Consider the following 20,977-nt stretch of genomic DNA (forward strand, 5'->3'; position numbering starts at 1 on the left):
CCATTCGCAACCGCGACCTCCAAGCCCGGAGATAGCCAGCGCCACGCGCTGATGCTCAGACTGGAGCAGGGCCGATCCCATGGCCATCTCGACCTCACGGGTCCAGAGAAGGAGACTCTCTCCATCCTTCCCCTCGAAGGTTTTTACGCTCACCATGAGCGGTTTCAGTCTCATAGACTCTTCACGCGTCATCGACGCCGCCGCCGTTGCGGCGATTATCTTCTCTTGGACATGCTCCAAGAGCGCGTTCTCGTAGCGGGAGAACGATTCCAGCCTGGCAGTGACCGCCTCTGGACCTTGCGATGCAAGATGAGCCACGCCCTCCGGGCCAAGCAAGGACATAAGCTTAGTAAGCGCGTCCTGCTGCGCCGGGGGCAAATTCGCAAACACGGGGTGTTCCATCCTCGCAGAGGATATAGTCAACCGACTCAGGAGCGGGATTGACTACAAGTGCTACCAAGTGCAGCGGGGCTGCCGTAGCTTTAGCGTCAGAGGAAGACGTTCGACTCAAAGAGTCACTAATACTAAGTTCCTTATCCAAAGGACACTTACAGCCCAAGACCAGGGCTCAAAGTTAACACCTTAACTTTTATGCTTCAAAACCAGAAGTCTTTTATTTACTATTATTGCGGCCTAGCCGCCTAGGGGTAAATGTATCTCTTTAACTATCTAGCATAGTTAAACCTAATCAAATGCATAACGTGTGGCTTTCAGCCAACGTACTGAGAGACCTTGTTAACTCTCCAACTTATGTACTGAGAGTTTGTTAACTCTCCGGGTACTTCGTACCCCTGTGTGCTCCACACCATGTAACCCCGTTACACTTCCTGAGTGGAAGGTAGTGATTGCTGCAAACGCTTACCTCTCGGCTACCACGGTGAATGAGGCAGAGTATACAGGTATGATAAACGGTGTCAAGGCTGCTATTGCGCACGGTGCCGAGGATTTAGTCATCGTTGGTGACTCAAGGCTCGCGATTCAACAATCACTAGGGGTGATCGCATGCAGGAAGGAAACTTTGCTAGCGCTGCTGAATACTCACAAGGAACTCACGGCCAAGCTTCGATCAGTTAAATATCTTCACGTTGTACGAGAATACAACGCGGCCGCGGATTCGTTAGCCACTGAAGCGCTGGAATCGAAGGTCAGTCGGGTAATCTTGGCTGAAACTCGCAAGTCGGAATTGGCTTCGCTAACCGCATCCAGGAAATGATCTACGAGCCGGATGAAGACTCGGTAGATGTTTTGTCACGAGGAGCAGAGCGTCGAGTACATGTACTGTCAGGCAGCGAGTCTTCAAAGTGGAAAACTTTCGAAAATTTCGTAGTTGATTACAGCTCACCAAAGTGCGATTATGGTAATATAGCAGTGATGACTCGGCGACAGACGAAAGCCAAGAAACGCGTCAGGTTTGCAGATGAACACTCGGAGGATGTCTCAAAGCTCAAGAAGAGCATGAAGAACGACGAGAGACGTCCACCGAAGATTCAATCGGCCAGGATTTGCCAGACCATCCTCACAAGACTGTACCAGCGGCATTTCCCGATGCGGAAGATGTTGACCCGGTAGCGATACAGCGGGAGCGACGCAGACGGATACTAGTGGCACAAGACGAGGAACAGAAGTGGCTTAACATCAAGAAGGTGCTTCAGGGCCAAGCACAAGAGCTGAGTTACAAAGAAGCTCGAGATGCCTGGAAGTATGCTGACCGGTTCGTGTTATCAGAAGACGGCGTGCTTCACTATCTTGGATTGAATCGTCGGTACGACCACGGTTGGCAAGAGGAGACCAAGCTGCGGCTTGTGGTACCAACAACGATGATTCAAGAGGTCCTGCAAAACTGTCACGACTCGCTGGAAGGAGGACATCAAGGTGTGGTGAGAACGTTCCACCGCGTTAAGTCCGATTATTATTGGATCGGCTTGTATGCAGACGTGGAGAAGCACGTGAAGTCCTGTCCAGATTGCAGCTCGAGTAAAAGCCGTCCGCAGCTTCGTGGATACTCACCTGGCAACGTACTAGCCGAACGACCTTTCCAGATCATCTCGATGGATTTTGTGATCCCACTACCGAAATCTCGCAGGGGACACACGGCGTTGCTCCTATTTCAGTGCTCGTTCACGGGATTCGTTATTGCCAAGGCTATGTCGGATACGACTGCACTGAGTGTTGCCCAAGTGTTCGAAGAATGTGTGTACCGACGGTTCGGAGCCCCAGTATTAATAAGGCACGACCGCGACCCACGCTTCATGAGCGAGGTTTTTTAAGCATTCGCAGAGATGATGCAGTCAAGATCACGAGCGACTTTGAGCTATCGGCCATAGGCTAATGGACAGCAGGAACGCTCGGTGAAGTCGGTGATGGGTTCCGTACGGGTGTACGCGGAAGACCCTCTACAGCAAGATTGGGACGAAATCGCGGAGAAGCTGGTATTTGCTATTAATACTTCTCAAGACACTACGAGGAAGGAGACGCCGTTCTACCTCGTTCACGGTTGGGATGCTCAGTCGACGCTGCGGGCAATGTCGTCATCACTCAAACAAGGGCTCGGCAAGCAGTCTGACGCATTAGCGTGGCGGCGTGAGATCAATCGACAACATGAGGTCGCCCTCACTATGGCCAAAGATTATCAGGCTGTAGAAAAGAAGCGACGAGCAAAAAAGCATAATGATGCTCTGAGTCGACTGGAAAAACCGCTGTTCCTCAACCAAGTGGAAACGAACACTCGGCAGACCCTCTAGAAGCTTCAGAAGAGATGGAAGATCCTGCAAGAGCTCCACCGAGATCTCTTTTTGAGATTGGGAGCCGGGCGTGGTTGTACATGGAACGCGTCAAACCGGGCTTGACAAAGAAATTAGCTCACCGATGGCATGGACCTTTTCGGATCAAACGCAAGGTGGAAGAGTTTGCGTACGAGCTGGAACTGCCTGATCGAAGTGGGTATCGCTTTTACCCAGTAGTGCATGTGTCAAGACTCAAGGCTGTCAACGAATTCAACAGTCGACCGAACACTCGGTTGGTACTTGACGCGACTAATGAAGCAAGACTCGACTTCGATGAGGAACTACTACCTGAAGACAGCTGGGAACCAGATCAAGTTGCCGGTGAATATGAAGTCGAGGCCATCCTCGACGACAGAACACCACTAACGACGAGCACGGAGCGTGCTGTACGCGAGTTTAAAGTCAAGTGGGTTGGCTATGAAGATACAACTTGGGAACCATCATCAAACGTGTCATGTGGAGGTCTGCTGTACGACTATTTGCGAGCCAAGAAGAGCGAGAATCGGCTGCAGATGGCGCAAGTGGCGGACGAAGACTAGCGTGACTGGATCACGTGTGAACTGTCCACAGGGCGATGCAGCCTGTGGTAACAGACGAAAAACGTTACTGCAACAACAATTTGTATATGCATTTGAAGAACAACATGAACATGATTACGCTGTGGAAGTGGATTAAGAATAAGAAAACATGAATGCCGACCGGGGAGCGACCACTGAAAGCGAAGTCACGCGGGATACCTCAACAGTTAGCTGAGATGCTGGAGAACATCGTGGAACATGCAGCGAGGATTCAAAGCGATTCCAATTGCCTGGCCGCGGGGGCCACGGGTGCCAACGAAGTCGAGTCACCACTCTCCTTCTCCTCTTCATCAGGAACCTGAGCCTCAGCAGCTGGAGCTGCAGCCGGACCTTGCGAATCTTCGGCACCAGCTTCAACAGGAGCAGCAGCCGGAGCGGGACGTGGAGTAACCGGTGGCGAGTCAAACAAAACGCCAGGTCGGAATAAACTCATTGACATCCAGAGACGGATCAACAACCACGCTTCGATACACTTCCACATAACGCGTACCACGAGGATTGAAAAGCTCCGGATTACGCTGACACGGGAAGTACGTAGTGTTGTACGGGTGCCGATGCGGCGCATTCATCCATCCAGTACGCCATGGCTGACGAGCGTCGAGAGCCGGAACTTCGGAAAGCCAGTCAGATGTCCGAGGTGCGAACGACAAATTTTCAATGGGGTACCACGGCTTCGACGGCTCCAAGAGCAACTCGTTCGGGTAATGCCGACAGCGCGTCAGGAACAGGTTGTATCGCAGCGAGGACATCATCGATACCTACGGCTGTCTCGAGGCGACGCTGAGTGTGTATATCGCCGTGGAGAGGAGGCGCAACGCTGAGCTGCACTTGGTGACGAGCCATTGCAGTCAAGTACGGGATTATCGAGGTCATCATGTGATCGACCGATGCCTCCGTACATTCAGCCAGCATGGCGCGCAGCGAATCTTCGGTGAGGGGTGGCGGACCACCAGCTGGGGCAGGAGGAACAGCAGGAGCCATCTCCGCGGGTTCAGCAACGACGGGGAGTACTGCAGGAGCTATCGCAGGGAGTGAAGAGTCCGGGGCAGCGGGCGCCGGAGTGTCGGTTGATGACGCTGCTGTCGAAGGAAGTGCAGCAGACTGAGGGGCGTTCGAACCCTCGGTCTTGCCCTCCTGAGAAATAAGTCGAGTGACACGAGGTGATGAGCAAGGTACCGATGATTCAGGAGAAGGATGGGCATACGTACCTCCAGCTGCTCACGTTCGCGACGTCTACGAGGATTGAGACGCTGAAAAGCGTCGGACACGGCTCGATTCAGACGCTTGGACATACGGTGGCGAGATGGTGAATTGAAGAATGAAGAAATGTCACAACGGGCACCAGTACCGTGGCTTCCATTGCGACAGGGGCAGTTGTGGTGTAGTGATTTCTCCGTGGTTGCGGATTATCACCCGTCGACAAAGACGTGACACCGCCCAAGTTGTTCAAGCGACGAACCCTCGGTCGGGTGATGTACGGAGACGCCAAGGTGCAAGGGACTCGACGGCGTCACCTCCGAGTTTTCAACAAGTATCGGATACGGCCCTATGTCACTGAATCCAGGCTGTCCTTATTATTAATAATGGACTGGCCGGATTCGCATTCAGCGGACCATCTACGGTACTAACCCTCAGTGGCGGTTGGGATGAGTTCGCGGAAGACTCAGCGACCTTTGGAAGACACGTTCACCGTCTGGGACAAGGCGCAGACCGTTAAAGATGCTCATGCGACGGTGCAGACGACGCTTGGCATGCAAGAAGATCCATAACGGATCATTGTTCACTTGATATTTGTATACTTGATTAGGACTTCTTATTAGGAATAGACCCGAAAGGGTAAGCTTAAATACAGAACAGAATTTCCACTCAAGCACACAGAGCGACGTCCGGCTTCAAGGTAAGCGTCAGGTCAAGCTTGTTTGAGTGTGTTATGCCTGTCGGTGAACTCGAAGCTCTGTAGCGAGGGTTCATCCGGCAAGGCCAAGAGACTTTGTGTATTGGCCGATTATTATCGGGAGGTTTTACGTGACGGCTTATTGTTGCCTATTTGCACGACTGGGGGTGCTTGAATGGCCAGCCTTTTATTCTTCCAACAGAGTGTTGAACACTCGGTGATCTCGTAAAAGGCTTACCCGTGCCTGGTACCCTTCCGCTGTTGGGACCACGAGGATTCAAAACACCTGCTAGCTTTGCTCGTGCTAGTAGCGTGTTCTTATTTTACTGGTTGGCCTATATAAGTAGTTTACAAGGTCCAGTTTGTCCCGGTGCAAGGGCAGAACTGGGGTCTTCAGGTCCGCCCGAACGATCGTTTACTATCCTAGTAGACGTATTGTTGTGGGAACATCCTAACTACATTTGTAGCTAGAGTTCACGTGGGATTTCCAACACCACAGTACACATTCCTTCTGCTGCAGCCGAGGTCATCCAGAATCCAATCCATTCACTTCCCCGATCTTCTCAGCAGGGTTGCAGCTACAGGTAACACGTACCCCTGTATTGGCATGCGTGATTTGTTAATGCTTGTAAATATTTATACATGTAAGTATTTTAGGCCGTGCTCGACTACTCCATTTCAGCGAGGTTTTATTCTGATTCTTGAGGTTTTTGTACCTAAGTTTTAGAAAAAACCTCAAATGCCTGCTAAAATGAGGCAGATTAAATGGATTTTTTTTTTGCGAAATCACGTTTTCAAGTCGAGCGATAATGTAAACTGTAGTAAAGCATTAAACAAAATAATTTTGTTTTACTGTACAATACCATATGCTGAAGTCTCCCCAAACTTTCACATAAATTCACATCAAATCCTACGGCCAGTTTTGCAAAAGCTCCGACCACTCTCACTATGGCGTTCATACCCCTTACACCACCACCTCAATGCGAGAATGAGAGCGAGACGCCGTACAAGGGCACACCTGTATGGAATGTCAAGGCTACCATCGCTAAGTACCGAGTGGCTCTGGCTGCTGTTCTGCTTGCGCTCATCGTAATTATTGCGTTGGCAGCCTGCGGTGTCTTCTCGTCCTCGTACGGTTCCTCCTCCTCCTCCTCCTCCGCCACAGGTAACGTGACCATCTACCACGCAGGATCATTGGTTGGTCTCATGGACGACAAGCTAGCTCCGGCTTTCACCGACGCCACGGGTATAGCGACGTCGCTGGTGGCCAAAGGTTCTGTCAAACTGGCCAATCTCATCATCAATGGTAGCCAATCTGACGTCTTCATCAGCGCCGACGCTTCCCTCAACTCGGAGCTTCTCATGGGCGCAGCCAACAACAACTTGATCTCCTGGTACATCAACTTGGGAGAGACGTCCATCGGCATCGGGTACTACCCGCAATCTCCCTACACTGACGTGTTCGCAGCCATCCAAAATGGCTCGATGCTCTGGTACGAGGCTCTACTACAGAATCCCGACATAAAACTCGGACGTACGGACCCTGATGCCGACCCCAAAGGCTACCGCACCGTCATGATGTTCGAACTGGCCGAGGAGTATTATAACACCACTGGATTGGTATCGGGTATCTTGGGCAATGCGACCAACCGCGACCAGATCTACTCCGAGGAAAATCTAGAGATTTATCTGTCGTCCGGAGACCTGGATGTTGGTTTCTTCTATGCCGTCGAGGCAGGCAGCTTGAGTGGCATCGACTTCATCACGCTGCCCGAGGAGATCAATATGGGCAATCCAGCCCTCAACGACGAGTATGAGACCATGTCGTACACCAACTCCCAGACTGGGATGGTCTACAACGGATCAGCGTCGATCTACACCGTAACTATCCTCAACAACGCAACACACATGTCGGAGGCGGAAGAGTTCGTGGCCTACTTGCTGTCGTCGGACGGACAGGCGATTATGACTGAGCAAGGGATGGAGGCAGCTACTCTCACAGCCTACGGCGACACTTCCGCTATCCCCTCGGCTATTGCGATGTACCTGTCGTGAAGGATAGTGTCTGGTCAGATCAATCCTGTCGCTGCAGACTTGCGTTGAAGAATGAAATGGAAGGCGCGAGAGAATGAATGAATCTTCAATTGTCTTCAAGTGACGATCTGATGTCAGAGCTGCAATGCCTTCGACCAAGTTTGTGTGGCTGCTCCGTTTAGCTATAAATACTCGGATTACTGAACTGCTATCCACTTGCACTTGTTTACATGGGTTGGATCTCTTGTCTGTGGAGATATTGCATTGCTACGCATTTGGATGACCGATGCTTCCGCTGAGAACTTTTGTAGCGCTCTCCTGCTTCGCACGACCTTGGTTGTTATTGCCGTGACGGGGGAGTGAAGATCTCGACTGCGGCGGTCAGCTTCATACAGTCGGAGGCAAGAGTGTCCTCGCCTTGTGTTTCGGTGGTGCTGGCAGTGATTGTCTTGGGTGCGAGGTCTTCCACAGTGTGGATCAGAAGTAGATGCTGTTATTAAAACAGAGCGTGCGTTGCGTTTAGCAGAGGGTGAAGCCGCTCGGTAATGTGTCTGGTTGGACGACGCTCTAACTTTCGAGTTGCACCAACTTTTTGCCGAAATGCAAACAGAGCAATCTCATCCAGCCACTTTTCATCGTCGTCTTGAGGCTGCAGCGCGATGCACCTCTGTGGATCGTGTGATTTAGACCCACATACAGCGATACTAGTGACGGGAGTAGGGTGGAGGTAGAAGGGTATCTCGTCATCCCACTCTGACAATCTCGACCAAAACTCGCTTATGTCACTGTAGACCGATCTTCTGTCGCTGTTAGTGTCGTCGTCCTTAGTGCTGTCGTTAAGACCGTTAGCTGCTGCCTCACGAGCCTCGCTACTTGACAGAGGACCGGTAATACTCGGAGGAGTGGCGAAGTAGTCCAGACTTGCCCATGTCCGCCAGCTTGCGAGGATATCAGTCTCGGTTGGAGAGGAAGGACCACCAACTTCTAGCATGGGGATGCCATCCATCAATTTTTCCGCCCTCGTGCCCTCCATCACCGTTTCGAGGGTTGGTCTGTGTTTGCGTTGAGTGATGTTGCGTCTTGAAGGAAGGACGGGTGCGATATTCACCTGTCGTGCACGTGCATCAATGACCGGGGGCACCGCAAAGTTGGTACAGGCAAGTGCATTCTCAAGTAGTGACCACCAAGTCTCGTAAACGGCACTGGTTGGAGCGCATAGTGTCACGATGTGGAACACCGGACCGTAGCGAATCTTGAGTTGGTGGCGATGTACATGCTTTCCAGACACGGACATGATCCTGGTCGTGTTACCATCGAGCGGTATCTCCAGCTTACCTCCAAGTATCTTAGGACGAGCGATAGTCAGCAGACCCTGCTGGCTCTGATCAGACGACAGTTGGGAGGCATACTTGAGCGAAACCACAGCCTTGTGCCTGAGAAAGAAGAGGCCGAGGAAAAATAAGATAAAGGGGGTCAGTTTGTTGCTTTCCGACGGGCGGCGATGTGACCATGCAGCTATAGATAAGAAATCTCACCAGAAAAGACCGCAAGCCCGCATTTTCATGGTACAGTGGAAAGAATGTCGAGAGCTCATACTGAGAGCTTGAACGAAAGACGGTCGATTACGACTCTGCGTTGCTGCTTTGTCGCTTTACTCAGGTAATCCCTTCTCTACTGCAGCGCAAACTACAGAATGAAGTAGAGGCTCCATCCCCGGTGCTCAATCTCGCTGGAGTGTTTCGCTGGACTTCAACGCTTTGTGTTGCTATTACGTGCCTTAAATCCTCTTTTCGTATTGCTTTACGTGCTTTAAATCCTCTTTATGCTATGGACTGTTATTGAGAGCGAGGTATGATCATCGATGCTCTCAAAACTGCATGAGGTTACATAAATGTATTACTACAGACTAATGGTGTTTGCCGATATTAAAACCAGCAGAGTTGGGCTGCTGATGTATGAGGTTTGCCTACACGAAACAAGATCATCGATCTCTGCACTCATGTGCTCAAGCCTCCTTGTTGGTGTGGACGTAGCAGGACTGGTTTCGAAACTTTCGAAACCAGTGCTGCCTGCTACGTCCACACCAATTCGAATCGAAAGAGACGATTCTGGGACAGCGCAGATGCAAAGGATTTTTTTCTGCCGAAGACGACGCAGTTGCTCATTAGTGACGGCCTTGTACGGACATCGTACTGGCCATTTGTAAAGGTATCTTTTTAGTGGTATTCGTCAAGTTGACAAATTGACGACGTCGACACATGATATATAAACGAGAACGGCCTTTCGGTGAATTCACTGTGATCATGTTTTTGTTTTTACGTCATTTTGGTACCGCATGCAAGATCTCCTACTTCAGAAATCAAATAATTGCCTGTTCTTGATTTTTTTGCTGGACACTAAAACGCTGTTTTGTTTTTTTTGTACTGAAAATGTTTGTCTATGTCACTCGACAACACCATTTCCAAGTCAAGTTGGCAAATTTCTCAAAGCAAGTGAGGTTCTTAAGAGAAACCCCTAAAATAGGTTTTATTGAAGAAAAAGTGCTTTTCCCACAAAGTGGAAATTGGCGCGTTGAGGTTCCCAATCAAGTGAAGACTGGCCAGCAGTTCTGGCGCCAATTTGTTTCACGGATCACCAACCCTTCTGTGTTGTGCTCTAGCCCCATCTTTCTCGTCATTTCACTTCTGCGCTGTTCCTATAGCATGTCGTCAACGCCCACCCCCACAAGGAAATACGAACGCACTGTTGCAAGGCACGTGTCGTACGTGCTTTTTAGGATTCAGGATGTCATCAAGCACAATGGCGTTCCGTACAGCACCGCTCGTCGCGCCGTTCTCAACGCTGGAACTGAACCGGGGGCTTACGTAGGACTTCGCGACGTTTGCGTTAAAATGACTGTCCCAGTCATGGGCCAGCTGGAGGTATATCTCGACGAGTATTGCCGCCACACCTGTGGACAGATGCGCGACAGGTTACTCAGCGATATGGGAGTGTCCGTGAGCACGTCTTCCGTGCACCGAGCAATCCAGGGCATGGTCCACAGCTTAAAGAAGCTGCGGATCGAGAAGATTACGATGAATAACGACGAGAACAAGACGAAGCACAAAGTGTTTGCGGACAAGGTGGAGAAACACACGTTTGCGGGTGACATGATCGTGTTTCAGGACGAAACCAATTTCAACATGTATCTGTCGCGTAGTGACGGCTACGCGCGGGTTAGAGAGCGTGCTATAGTGGCGTTGGTACCATCTAATAGAGACAACTTACATGTACAAGGTGGTGTTTCAGCTGGCACCGGTATCGTACCCATGCTAACACACTCTGGACCTAGAAGAACGCGCGCTTTGGCGCTGATCTCTTTACGGCAGCGTAGGCGACGGACGAGTACCGTGAGCTGACACCGTCCATGGAACTAGGAAAGTAGAGATTTCAACGAGATGTTATCATATCCACTTGATCGCAATGTCGACTAGTAGAATTTTCACTTTGTGAGAAATGACTTTTTCTGATGCTTTATTTTTGTGCATAAACTAACACGCTCACTAGCTTTGGGAATCTTTGCCAACTTGATTTGGAATGGTGTACAGTAGTAAATTGAAGTCTGTTTCCGCTACAAACGGCACTTTTCCGATAGCTTAGAAACCACATGACACTCACCGTAAACCACGGCCTCAGTGTGACGCAGGGTCTTAATGCAACAGCGTAAAAACAATAATATCGGGAAAAGAAAAAGTGCGGTGCTAAAACTAAAGAGACGGGACCCCATCTTAGTACTAACGCTCGTAAAAAAAACGCATCAGCTTTTTTCAAATCTTTGCATGTTTGCATTTAATGGACAGAATTATTTTTTACCACGTAAAAAGTGCAAATTTTGCTAACATTTATTTAGTAACTAGCCGAGCGCCGCCGCTACGCGGCGGTAGTTCAGGTTTAGCTCTACTTGCTTGGACTTTCCGCCTCCGCTCCGCTTCGGCGGGATAACTATTAAAAAAAAACGCTGAACCCATGTGTATCTAAATTGATTTTTTTTAATGTCATTAATTTGGGTCAGTATTATGCTTACCGGAATTAAAAAATAAATTTTCCAATGATCTTGAATCAAGATTCTTGATGCAATCTCTTTTTTATTGCTGGCTATCACTGTATCTTCATCTCTCACCCAAAACCACCTGCACTTTAAATAACATTTATACAAACGTTACACAATATGTTTAGTTTAGCGTCGTGCTCGATATCACGGACCATTTCTGAGCCGCAATGAAACTTAGCTCACATGATAGTAATGGTCTGTCCAGCTTGCACTACTTATCCGCTTGTACTGCCTATGTGAGCTTGTAAGTAACTAAAGATTGTTCACTTCACAAAAACAATGAAAGCTAGAAAATATTCAAATTGTAATTTTTTTATGCATGTAGCGTTCATTTTGTGCCGATTCAGAATTAGTCAATAGACACTCGATTCTGTACCAGTTATGATTAAAGCATTTGGATAATGTGCCGCAAGACGCCTTGCTGTTGTTGTTGTTGACGGTACAGTAGTGCTTTCATTTGATAGTAAAACGATTATTTCAGGCTCCACGTTTATTAACGTTTCTTTATGGTGTCTACTTAGCCAACTATAATTATAACCTCTCGTGTTTTGTTGTTGTGTTGCCGCTACATTTAAAATCGTATCCTACGCCCCTGTCGGCGACACGTCCGCCAGTTAAGTAGTATCAGATTTGGCTGCCTATCAACTCTTAGAAAACAATGGCTTACAGCAGTATCTTAGAAAACAATGGTTACAGCAGTAACACATATGAGTTCATTCTATTCAATCTAAAACTATTTATCTTTATGGATCAGGTAACAACGTTTATTGGCACAGCGTTGTTCTTACGACCAGCTTCTGTTGTACGTGTACTACGATTTGGCAATTCAGTCAGCTACCTCACACTCAGATATGTTCTTATTTCTACAACAAAACACTTGTAGCTATTATTTTAGTCATTTTAACTTGCAGAAACTACTAAGAACATAGTATTACGTATATTATAGTATGGCCTCGAAAACACACGTGTACGCTAAGCACCTAGCAGCATACTTCATTTGAGAATAAGTAACCCTCAAATCTTAATAGCAACTTCCCATATTAATATAGCAGTATTTAAACGATGCCGCCATTGGATAATGGATAACCTGGTGCAAATCTCCATATGTGCTCTGTGAACCACATGAATTTACTGATGTAAGCTACATAATTCGGTTTTAACACATCGAAGCCGCCCTCGCTCCGCTCATCAGCCAATGGGAAGGCTCAAAAGTCTGAGCGTTTCGTGTGACGGACGGACGGACACCGTGCTAGCATTGATAGTTTAGTATCGGTTTTAACAAATCGAAGCCGCCTTCGTCCGCTCGTCAGCCAATGGGAAGGCTCAAAAATCTGAGCGTTTCGTGTGACGGACGGACGGACGGACACCGTGCTAGCATTGATAGTTTAGGACTAGCCGTCGCCGCCGCTGCGCGGCGGTGGTGGCAGGTTTTAGTCCAAGGGGAAATGAGCTCCCGCCTTCGCTGCGCTCCGGCGTAAACATGATTTATGTAAACGTGATGTATTGAATGCATATGAAATTGAACATTCCTACTCCGAACCAAAGATCTGCCTGTAGACAATGTTCTGGGCGTAGACCCCATCCTCCTCCTCCAGCTTTGGGTACTCGACCAGCGCCTTGAATCTTGATCTTGAAGTAACTCGCGACATCGCAACGTACAGCTGCCCGTGGGAGAAGCAAGGCGTAGCAAGATATAGCCCCATGTACGGCACCGTTTGTCCTTGCGCCTTGTTAATCGTCATCGCAAAGGCCGGTTGGACAGGAAACTGCTTGCGTATCAAATGAAACGGAAAGCTCCGAATGTCTCCATCACTGATGAAAACAATGCGGGGAATCAACACATGTTGCCCTTGTCGCTCACCTGTCATGATTGTGGCGTGGATGACATGTGGCTTGAGGGCCACGATTCGAAGCCGTGTTCCGTTGCACAACCCTAGATCTGGATTTAAGTTCCGCATCATCATGATAGGCATTCCTACCTTGAGAGTCAGCTTGTGGGGAGGCACTCCACATATATTCATCGAGTGGAGTACTTCCTGCTCGAAGAAATTGCCGTCACCGTCGTCTTGAACAGAGTCGGAAGACATGTATTCCCGCGCCTGTCCAGTTAATCGATCGGTCACCGCTTCATTGATGCGGTGCACGATTGCGTTCGTGGTCGTGAGGATCGTTCGGTTAGCGAAGTACTCGTCGGTAGCAACCTCGGGGTTATTAATCTCGCCATACATCTCGTCAATGATCCGATCCATGCCTCTTGGAATAAGGCCCGGACGAATTTCCTGGTCCTCGTCCTCTGGCACAGGAGGATTCTCAATCAGCATATCGCGCGGGATCTTCATGTAATCGTTTCCTAGGGAAGGGTTTACATCATGCCTTCCCTCCCCGACTTGCAGCAGGAACTCGGAGAACGCAGCCATTTCCTCAGCAGTGTCTGCAGTATCAGCTGTGCGCACTCGCATGTTTTCCGTAAGACAGAACGTCTGGAATTGGGGCCACAGCCTAGACGACTTGAGGCAAGCGTCAATTGTCTCGACGGGTGTTCCATTCTTAACGACCGGGAGAATCTGGCGGAAATCTCCCGAAAGTACAAACACTTTCCCCCCAAAAGGTTCGGTATCGTTGTCAAGTATGTCCCGCAGTGTTCTGTCTACTGCCTCGAATGCGTGTCGATGGGCCATAGGTGCTTCGTCCCAAATAATTAAACTTGCATGCTAGATCAACTCCTGAATATGAGAGTTCTTCCTGATACCGCACGTCGAGCTCTCGTTCAATTTCAAAGGGATCTTGAATGTAGAATGAGCTGTCCTACCACCCATGAGCAAGAGCGAGGCAATACCGCTAGACGCCACAGCGATGGCGATTTTTCCCGAGAGTCTGACTTTGGCCAGTATGTTTCGAAGCAGTGTAGATTTTCCAGTACCACCCGGGCCATCGACAAAAAATAACTTCTTGCCTTCCTCCGGGCATTCAACCGCTTCAATAATCTGGTCGTAAGCCACCCGCTGACTTTCGTTTAGCTGATCTTCTGTGCTTACAATTGCCTCCAAAGCTGACGCATCGTATCCAGTGAGCTCGCGTCGTAGTAATCCGTTTTGGCGAAGCGCTTCACGAATCAATGTTGGGAACGACCCCAACTGAGGAAGTTCGTCGAAGTCAGCTACCGCATACCCACTCGATTGAAGTAGTTCTTGAATGCTCATCAGCGTTTCAAATTCGACCAACGCCGACTTAAAGGGGTCCATCAAAGCCTGATGTTTGCGTGCGAAGTCCTGGGAAAGATCCGCGAAAAACCGATCCCATAGAGCACCAACATTTGCTGGAGCTGAATACACCAGAATGGTGACGAAAAGCTGGCGTAGTTGATACGGCATTTGAAATTCAGCCGCTTCCGTCAAACACGAAACTCACTCGTTGTCATTCTCCAAGTAGCCAGCCTCCCGCGCCGCAATTTGGAATGTCGGGCAGACAATTTCGTTAACCGTTCTCAAGTCTTCAAACGACGTTGGGCCTCTACGCTGATAGAGCAGTAGCCAACGATAGAACCGCTCAATATCTCGAGGAGACACGTGAATCATGCGACCAACCGCAGCTTGATACTGTTTCCGGCGAACCCACCTTTTTAGTTGCTCTTTCTCCGGCGCTTTCCAGCAGAACGGTTTGGGGATATCCTGATACAACATCGTTCTGGCAATATAATCCTGAGGCTCACTCGCACACAACTCAAAGAATCTGGTCAGCATCGTGTGACTACCACGTTCCAAAACCGCCTCCGGGTTTTCCGTCTCGCGAAAGCAAATTGTCTGGCCTGACTCGAGATGAACCGTTAGCTGTGTCACCGCATGGGTTTTCCCCTGAATTGTGAAATCGAGCAGGCGCATGCAAGCTTCCACCGGAGAAATGTACCGGGCGCTCAAGAAACGTAGAATCTCATTTGGTTCTCGACGCGCACTCTGCTGCCCTCCTCGGACTTCTTCCACAGTGAGTATAGCCATGTCGGGTCCTTTGTACACATACTTGTAGAGGTATTTAACCGCAGTAATATCCGTGTACACTTTGGCATTGATGTGGCAGTTGTACTTCTGGGATAAGTACGGGTTGTACGGTACAACCCACTGGTTGATCGTAGCATTGTATTCTCTGCCTTTGAACTTTAGAACACCTTCTTGCCGTCGACGTCGTCTGTACACTGGATATCCGTTGGCATTGGCTTGTGTAACTTCTGCTAAGGGCTTCGGATATCCTTTGGTGCACTTGCCGTCCTTCATACACGCGCAGGAAGGGTTTGCAGGCCCGCATGGACCATGGAGCATGCATGACATGACCGTCTCATACAGCTGAGGGTTTGTATCCTTATCTGGGATCTCAGCGCATACCATCTTGTCTACGATCTCGCGGGTTCGAGGTTTGTCTTCGTCAGCCAAAATAACCAGTACGTGAGCGTGGGGGAGGCCTCGTTTTAAGCCTCGACAACGTAAATCCGCGCGCGCACTCGCCCCAGAACGCCTTGGTTTAAATCGCCAATCGTCGCTTGCAGTTTCTGCTGCCACACGCGAGCCACGATGTCTGGACGATCTTGAGCTGTCTGGATATCGGAAGGTATCGCTTCAAGAATCTCGTCCCATTTGGGGTTGCACGTTTCCGTCAGAAGACGTCGGGCCGTCCATACTCCCGAACAATTGCCATCGAATCTTGATACGACTTGTACATGGACCGCGGGCTACCCAGGTGTGAAGCCGGTAGTATGATACGCTTGCCAACCTGATTAAGAAAGTGGGTTGGTTGTCCTCTGCTGCCTCCGCCCCGGTCCGGGTGCACCAATCTGTTCTGGGCCCGGACATATTCCGACAGCAGCACTTCTCCTTCCGCTAGAGCTAAAGTATCCTCATTGAGCAAAGCGTCTTGAACACCCCTGTATTGATCGGCGCGAAGTGTTTTCTGATTTTCAGTCACCCAGCGAAGCTGTTCTTGTTCACATTTTGCACGCTGATCTACACACCACTGTTGAAATAGTCGCCCGCCTTGGTGGAGAGCGGACTGATCATCCACTTTCTGATGAAGGCGGAACGCGACGTGTTCACGAAGTGACATCGCTTTCTTGTTTCGATACTCAGTACCATTCGCGAACTCGTCTGTGTAGGTCCAGCCCTTGTCTCCATATGGAAGGAGAAGCGGGTATTGAAGTGGATCGTAATCGGCGTGGGTCTCGTACAAACGTAGCAGCCTTTGATCGCGTGTAAAGAGCAGTAGATCCCGAGGCTGAGCCAGGTTGCCATCCTCAATGAGAGTCGCATCCACCTCAGACACAGTGGGGCGATTATGCGTCCGCGGTCGCGAGGAGTTATTATGCAGACGGAAGACCAAATCTACTGGAGCCTCCGTGTTGTGTTGACGCAATTGCTGTCCAAAGTGGAGGAACCGTTGCGCTAATGGGTTGTGCTCTGCCATCATTTTCTCGATGTCTAGTAGTGCAACACGATCCAGATCCGCGAATATACCAAGACGTCGCTCCGCGCGGCGTTGCAGGTCTGGATCCACAATGTAGATCTGTGCAAACTTGGGTGCTACCCGCGCGTCTGTCCGACGGTCTATGTGGGGGAGGAGAGACCCTAGGTAGTGCCCCATATCCCCTTGAATGCGATATGTGTACACCCCGTGTGTACCGGCAACGCTCTCGTCTTGACGTACGTTTTGAAACGATCGGTTTGAGCACGAAGCGCCAATCAACGTAAACGCGAGGGCTTGGTTGTAAGCACGAAATTGACGGCGGAACTCGGGATCTCCGTACAGCTGAAGCAACTTCTGAGGTGCGGTGTGCAGTGGAGGCAGCTTTACCCTGCCTGCCAGACAGCATGATATCGCAGACTCGCCTGGCCACTTCCAAGCGTTGCAGATCGGACAAACCGTTGTTGCCGGAAGCTTGTGCCGGCCGTTCACCACGTCGTCACCCGTTACCATGGACGCATCGAAACCGTCAAGAGAATCAGAGCGTGGCCATCGCGTACACATTGGCGTCTAGTGCGCACCCGCTCGAGTTCTTGCTGACGCTCCTCATCCGTGAACCGATCTCGTCGATAACCTATCTGCTGGTGGTGAAGCTCACGTTCAGCAGCTCTCTCTTGTCCCGACAGCTCGACACGTCGATCAGCATGTTGTTGGCGGTTTAGCTCACGCACAGCTTCCCGGCCTTCTTCTGGTAGATCCGCTCGGCGAAAAGCATGGTGTTGGCGGTTTATCCCACGTAAGGTGTCTCGCTCTTCTTGTTCTAGCTCTGCTCGGCGATTTGCATGCTGTTGGCGGTTTAGTTCGCGTTCGTATTGTCGCTGCTTCTCATTTAGCTTTGCCCTGTGTGCTGTTTGCTGCTGCCGATCATGCTCTCGTAGTTCGTGAAGATCTTCTCCATGTAATAGAGCTCTTCGGGCGCGCTTGCGCTCGGCGTTTTTTTTCTCGCACGGTCACGCTGAGAGAGTGACATATTAGCTCGTCTTGTGCGAGCCCGATGCGCATCACCGGCACGTCGTCGTTCTATCTGCGATAGTGTCGCATTACTCGCGAGCCCGCTGCGCAGCCGAGACGGGGGCCTCTTCTCGAACCGTTGGTTCTAGTACGACAGGAGCCTGGAATACAGCCATCCTCGGTTCCAGCTTGATACGCCGCCTCCATTTCAGCCGCAAAGCGCCGCTGATGTACCGCAGCGTCAGACTCTTCCGTCTTTTCCTCCCGCTCCTCTATACGATCAGCTGGAACTTCCGTCGCTTCTGTGACTTCTATCTCGTCTTGGTGCACGCTGAGGGTCTTCAGTGCTTTGTTCAAGTCGTAGCGTTTCTTCCAGCGCTTGGTCTGGCGTCGTTTCCGTGCATCCTTTTCCTCTTGCCTGGGTGTCGCGTTGATACGTTCGTTCTCGCGCAGGGCCTCCTCCAGTTCCTCGCGCGTCCTCTTTTGCTTACTCCGACCCATCGTTCTGCGAACACGAAAACGTGACGCGTTAGACAATGTCTAAGTACACCGCACGTAGCAGTAGGTTTTCATCGAGTAGTGTGTTGGAATACGCGTACTACCCGGAATTGCTTGCCCCCCTCAAGGTTATCTCCGATCACTTATCCCACAGTCACGGGCCGTGAGGCTCGGAGCGGTTTTAGTTTGCAAATTGTGCAGTCGAATCTTCAGAGTTGGGCCCCTGGGTAGTACTGTAGCTTGAGGTGCGATATCCTTTTGCCAAAAAGGCGGCCGTTAATTGCAAAGGCTGGTTATTGATAGGCTATTACAGCCCCATCCCATCTGTCGGTTAAAAGAGGCCAGTTACGGTACCCCTCCTGACCAACTGCACGCACGCAATGTGCGTGCCCATCAATAACCATTAACGACCGGCTCAACTGGTTCGCTGTCGGGTTTGCGGTCAATGTACCAGGTGCCAAATGTGCTCTCGCGCAGAGTGGGCGGTGGGATAAAGCCCCAAGAACCCAGAGGGCTCTGGAACTAAATCCCCATAGCACGGCAACCTACTTGCAGGATAAAATCCCGCAAGTTTTAAGCTACCCCCTAAGCAGCCCCAGGAACCTCGGACTATCTGTGTATGTGTGTCTTGCTAGCTACTAATGTAAACTAACATGCATACACGCAGCGTACCTTGAGTAACGTGGCGTTCCACGGCTTCCGTTTTGAAAATGGGGGCAAAATGAAATTTGAACGGTGCATTTAAGTACGATGTGTTGACCACATACAGTGTGTACACCACATATTGCAATTTTAGCGAATCGAGACCGGCTTCGCTGCGCTCGGCAGCAAGAAGAACGCGCGTATTAGCGTTACATTTTAGTAACCCTAGCCTCCGGACGGACTGACAGACGGACGGACAACACACTCCACTAGAGGAGGTAAGATTAGTCGGTCGCCGCCACTACGCGGCGGAGGTGGCAGGTGTTTGTCCCAGGGGAAATGGGCTAACGCTGTGCATCTTGGTATCGTTCGGCGTTCTGGCTGGTGTCGGCGCACTTTGTTAACGTCGCTCACCTCAGTAGGTCTTGGCTTCGTGTACCTAACCACTTACCATTCCGTAGTCTCATGTGGATCCGTATAATATCGTGGTTTGGAACGCTTCCGTTACCCCGTACTACAGGTTGGATTTCATGCTCTACAGTGGTCGTCGCTCTTCCGTGATCTTCCTGGCTTCGTGGTTCCCTGCTCACCCGTGGCACACGCTGCTTAGTGATTGTCCTGGATTTGTGGACTCATTCTCTCACAGTGCTTATTGGTTGTGTGCTAGCCTTTTTGGTCTCATGCGCTCCCCGTAGTACGACCCTCTTTCGTGGCTGCTAGATATTCCGTGTTCTCAAGGGTTTACGTGGATTCCACAAGTTTCGTGTCCATAATCATTCATGGTCGCGTTCCATTTCTGGTACCCTCGCGAATGAGTGATCTTCCAATGTTTTTTTTTGTCACCTGTGTGCCGCGCACCCCTGTGGTGGCTCCACCTACCGCGTTATCGCGCAATCGTGCAATCGCAATGTGGTTATGCTGTCTATGCTATCGTGATCGCATAATATATATGTTTTGCCAAAGATATCGCGTTCTACCATGGTTCCGCGTTCCGCGTTGTGCAATCGTGGTCTCCAGAAGCGTTTCCCCGCGATTTGTCGGCCGTTCGGGTAAACGTGTTTTAATGAAGTATCGTCCTCAGTGGCCCGGCGATCTCAAGTTCTACAGTGCTATCGTGCTCAGTGATTTCCCGTGACTTTTTGTTCTCCCATGTATTAGTGGCTGTCCCATCGTCCATGCTATCGTGCTATCTCTTGGTGTCGCGGTTGGTCTGTCGTCCAAGCTTTCGCAATCTACAGTAGTATCGCGCTCCCCAGTGAGCTCCGGTTCTACCCTGGTATCGTGTTTAATACTCAACAACCTCCCGTTAATGGTCTTCCGCGGCTTCATGTTTGGTCGGTCGACTGTGCTCCGTGTTCTACAGTGGTGCTATGGGAGGATTGCTGTCCGTGCACTCTTACCGCTACGTGCTCTACCGTGGCTTCGAACGTGCGTGCTCTTCCGTAGCCGTGCTTTTCAGCATGCTGGGGTGACTACATATTTAGTTCCCTTCCGTGGCCCGTGCGCTCCCTTTATATTCTTGTCCTTCTGTCCTTTTCATTGCTGCGTGCTTTTCCGTCTTTCACGCTACGCATAAAACTTCGTGGATTGCATCGGCTAAGTCTTCTAGCATCGTCCATGGCCTTCCGTGCTTCGTGTTGCTCTTCTATCCCAGTGTCTACTTAGTGTGGGGGTCGGTGTTCCTTCGTGTTTCGTGTTTTGCTTTGTCACGTGCCTCCGCGCTAACTTAATTACAAACGCTGCTCCCATTTTGTTTGATGTACGCTACGTATATTGCTTGGAAAGTTCGCACAATACCTCAAGGTTGCACACTACGCGCGCAAATACAAAGGAAGATGATACTTTTTCCCGGAGGCAGTGTGGGGTGCAGGGGTGTAAGCCACAATAGTCATATTTTAAAGTTTTCACACTACCATTAATAGTAATAAATATCGATTTTTCATTGAACGCTAGTAAAATAAGTATTTGTACTACTACTACAAATAACTGTAACTTAAGCAAAAAT

General features: G+C 50.0%; 1 protein-coding gene across 1 annotated transcript; it reads left to right on the top strand.

Moving 5' to 3' along the window:
- Positions 1-6,197: 6,197 nt before the first annotated feature.
- Positions 6,198-7,504, top strand: PITG_16775 (uncharacterized protein; the record flags this gene model as incomplete). The annotated part of the gene is made up of 1 exon (XM_002897060.1): positions 6,198-7,504. One exon carries the CDS (start codon positions 6,204-6,206, stop codon positions 7,308-7,310), a length of 1,107 nt encoding a protein of 368 aa, XP_002897106.1.
- Between the last annotated feature and the right edge of the window lie 13,473 nt (positions 7,505-20,977).

This window comes from Phytophthora infestans, genomic scaffold, assembly GCF_000142945.1.
Source record: "Phytophthora infestans T30-4 supercont1.49 genomic scaffold, whole genome shotgun sequence".
Taxonomy (NCBI): Eukaryota; Oomycota; class Peronosporomycetes; order Peronosporales; family Peronosporaceae; genus Phytophthora; species Phytophthora infestans.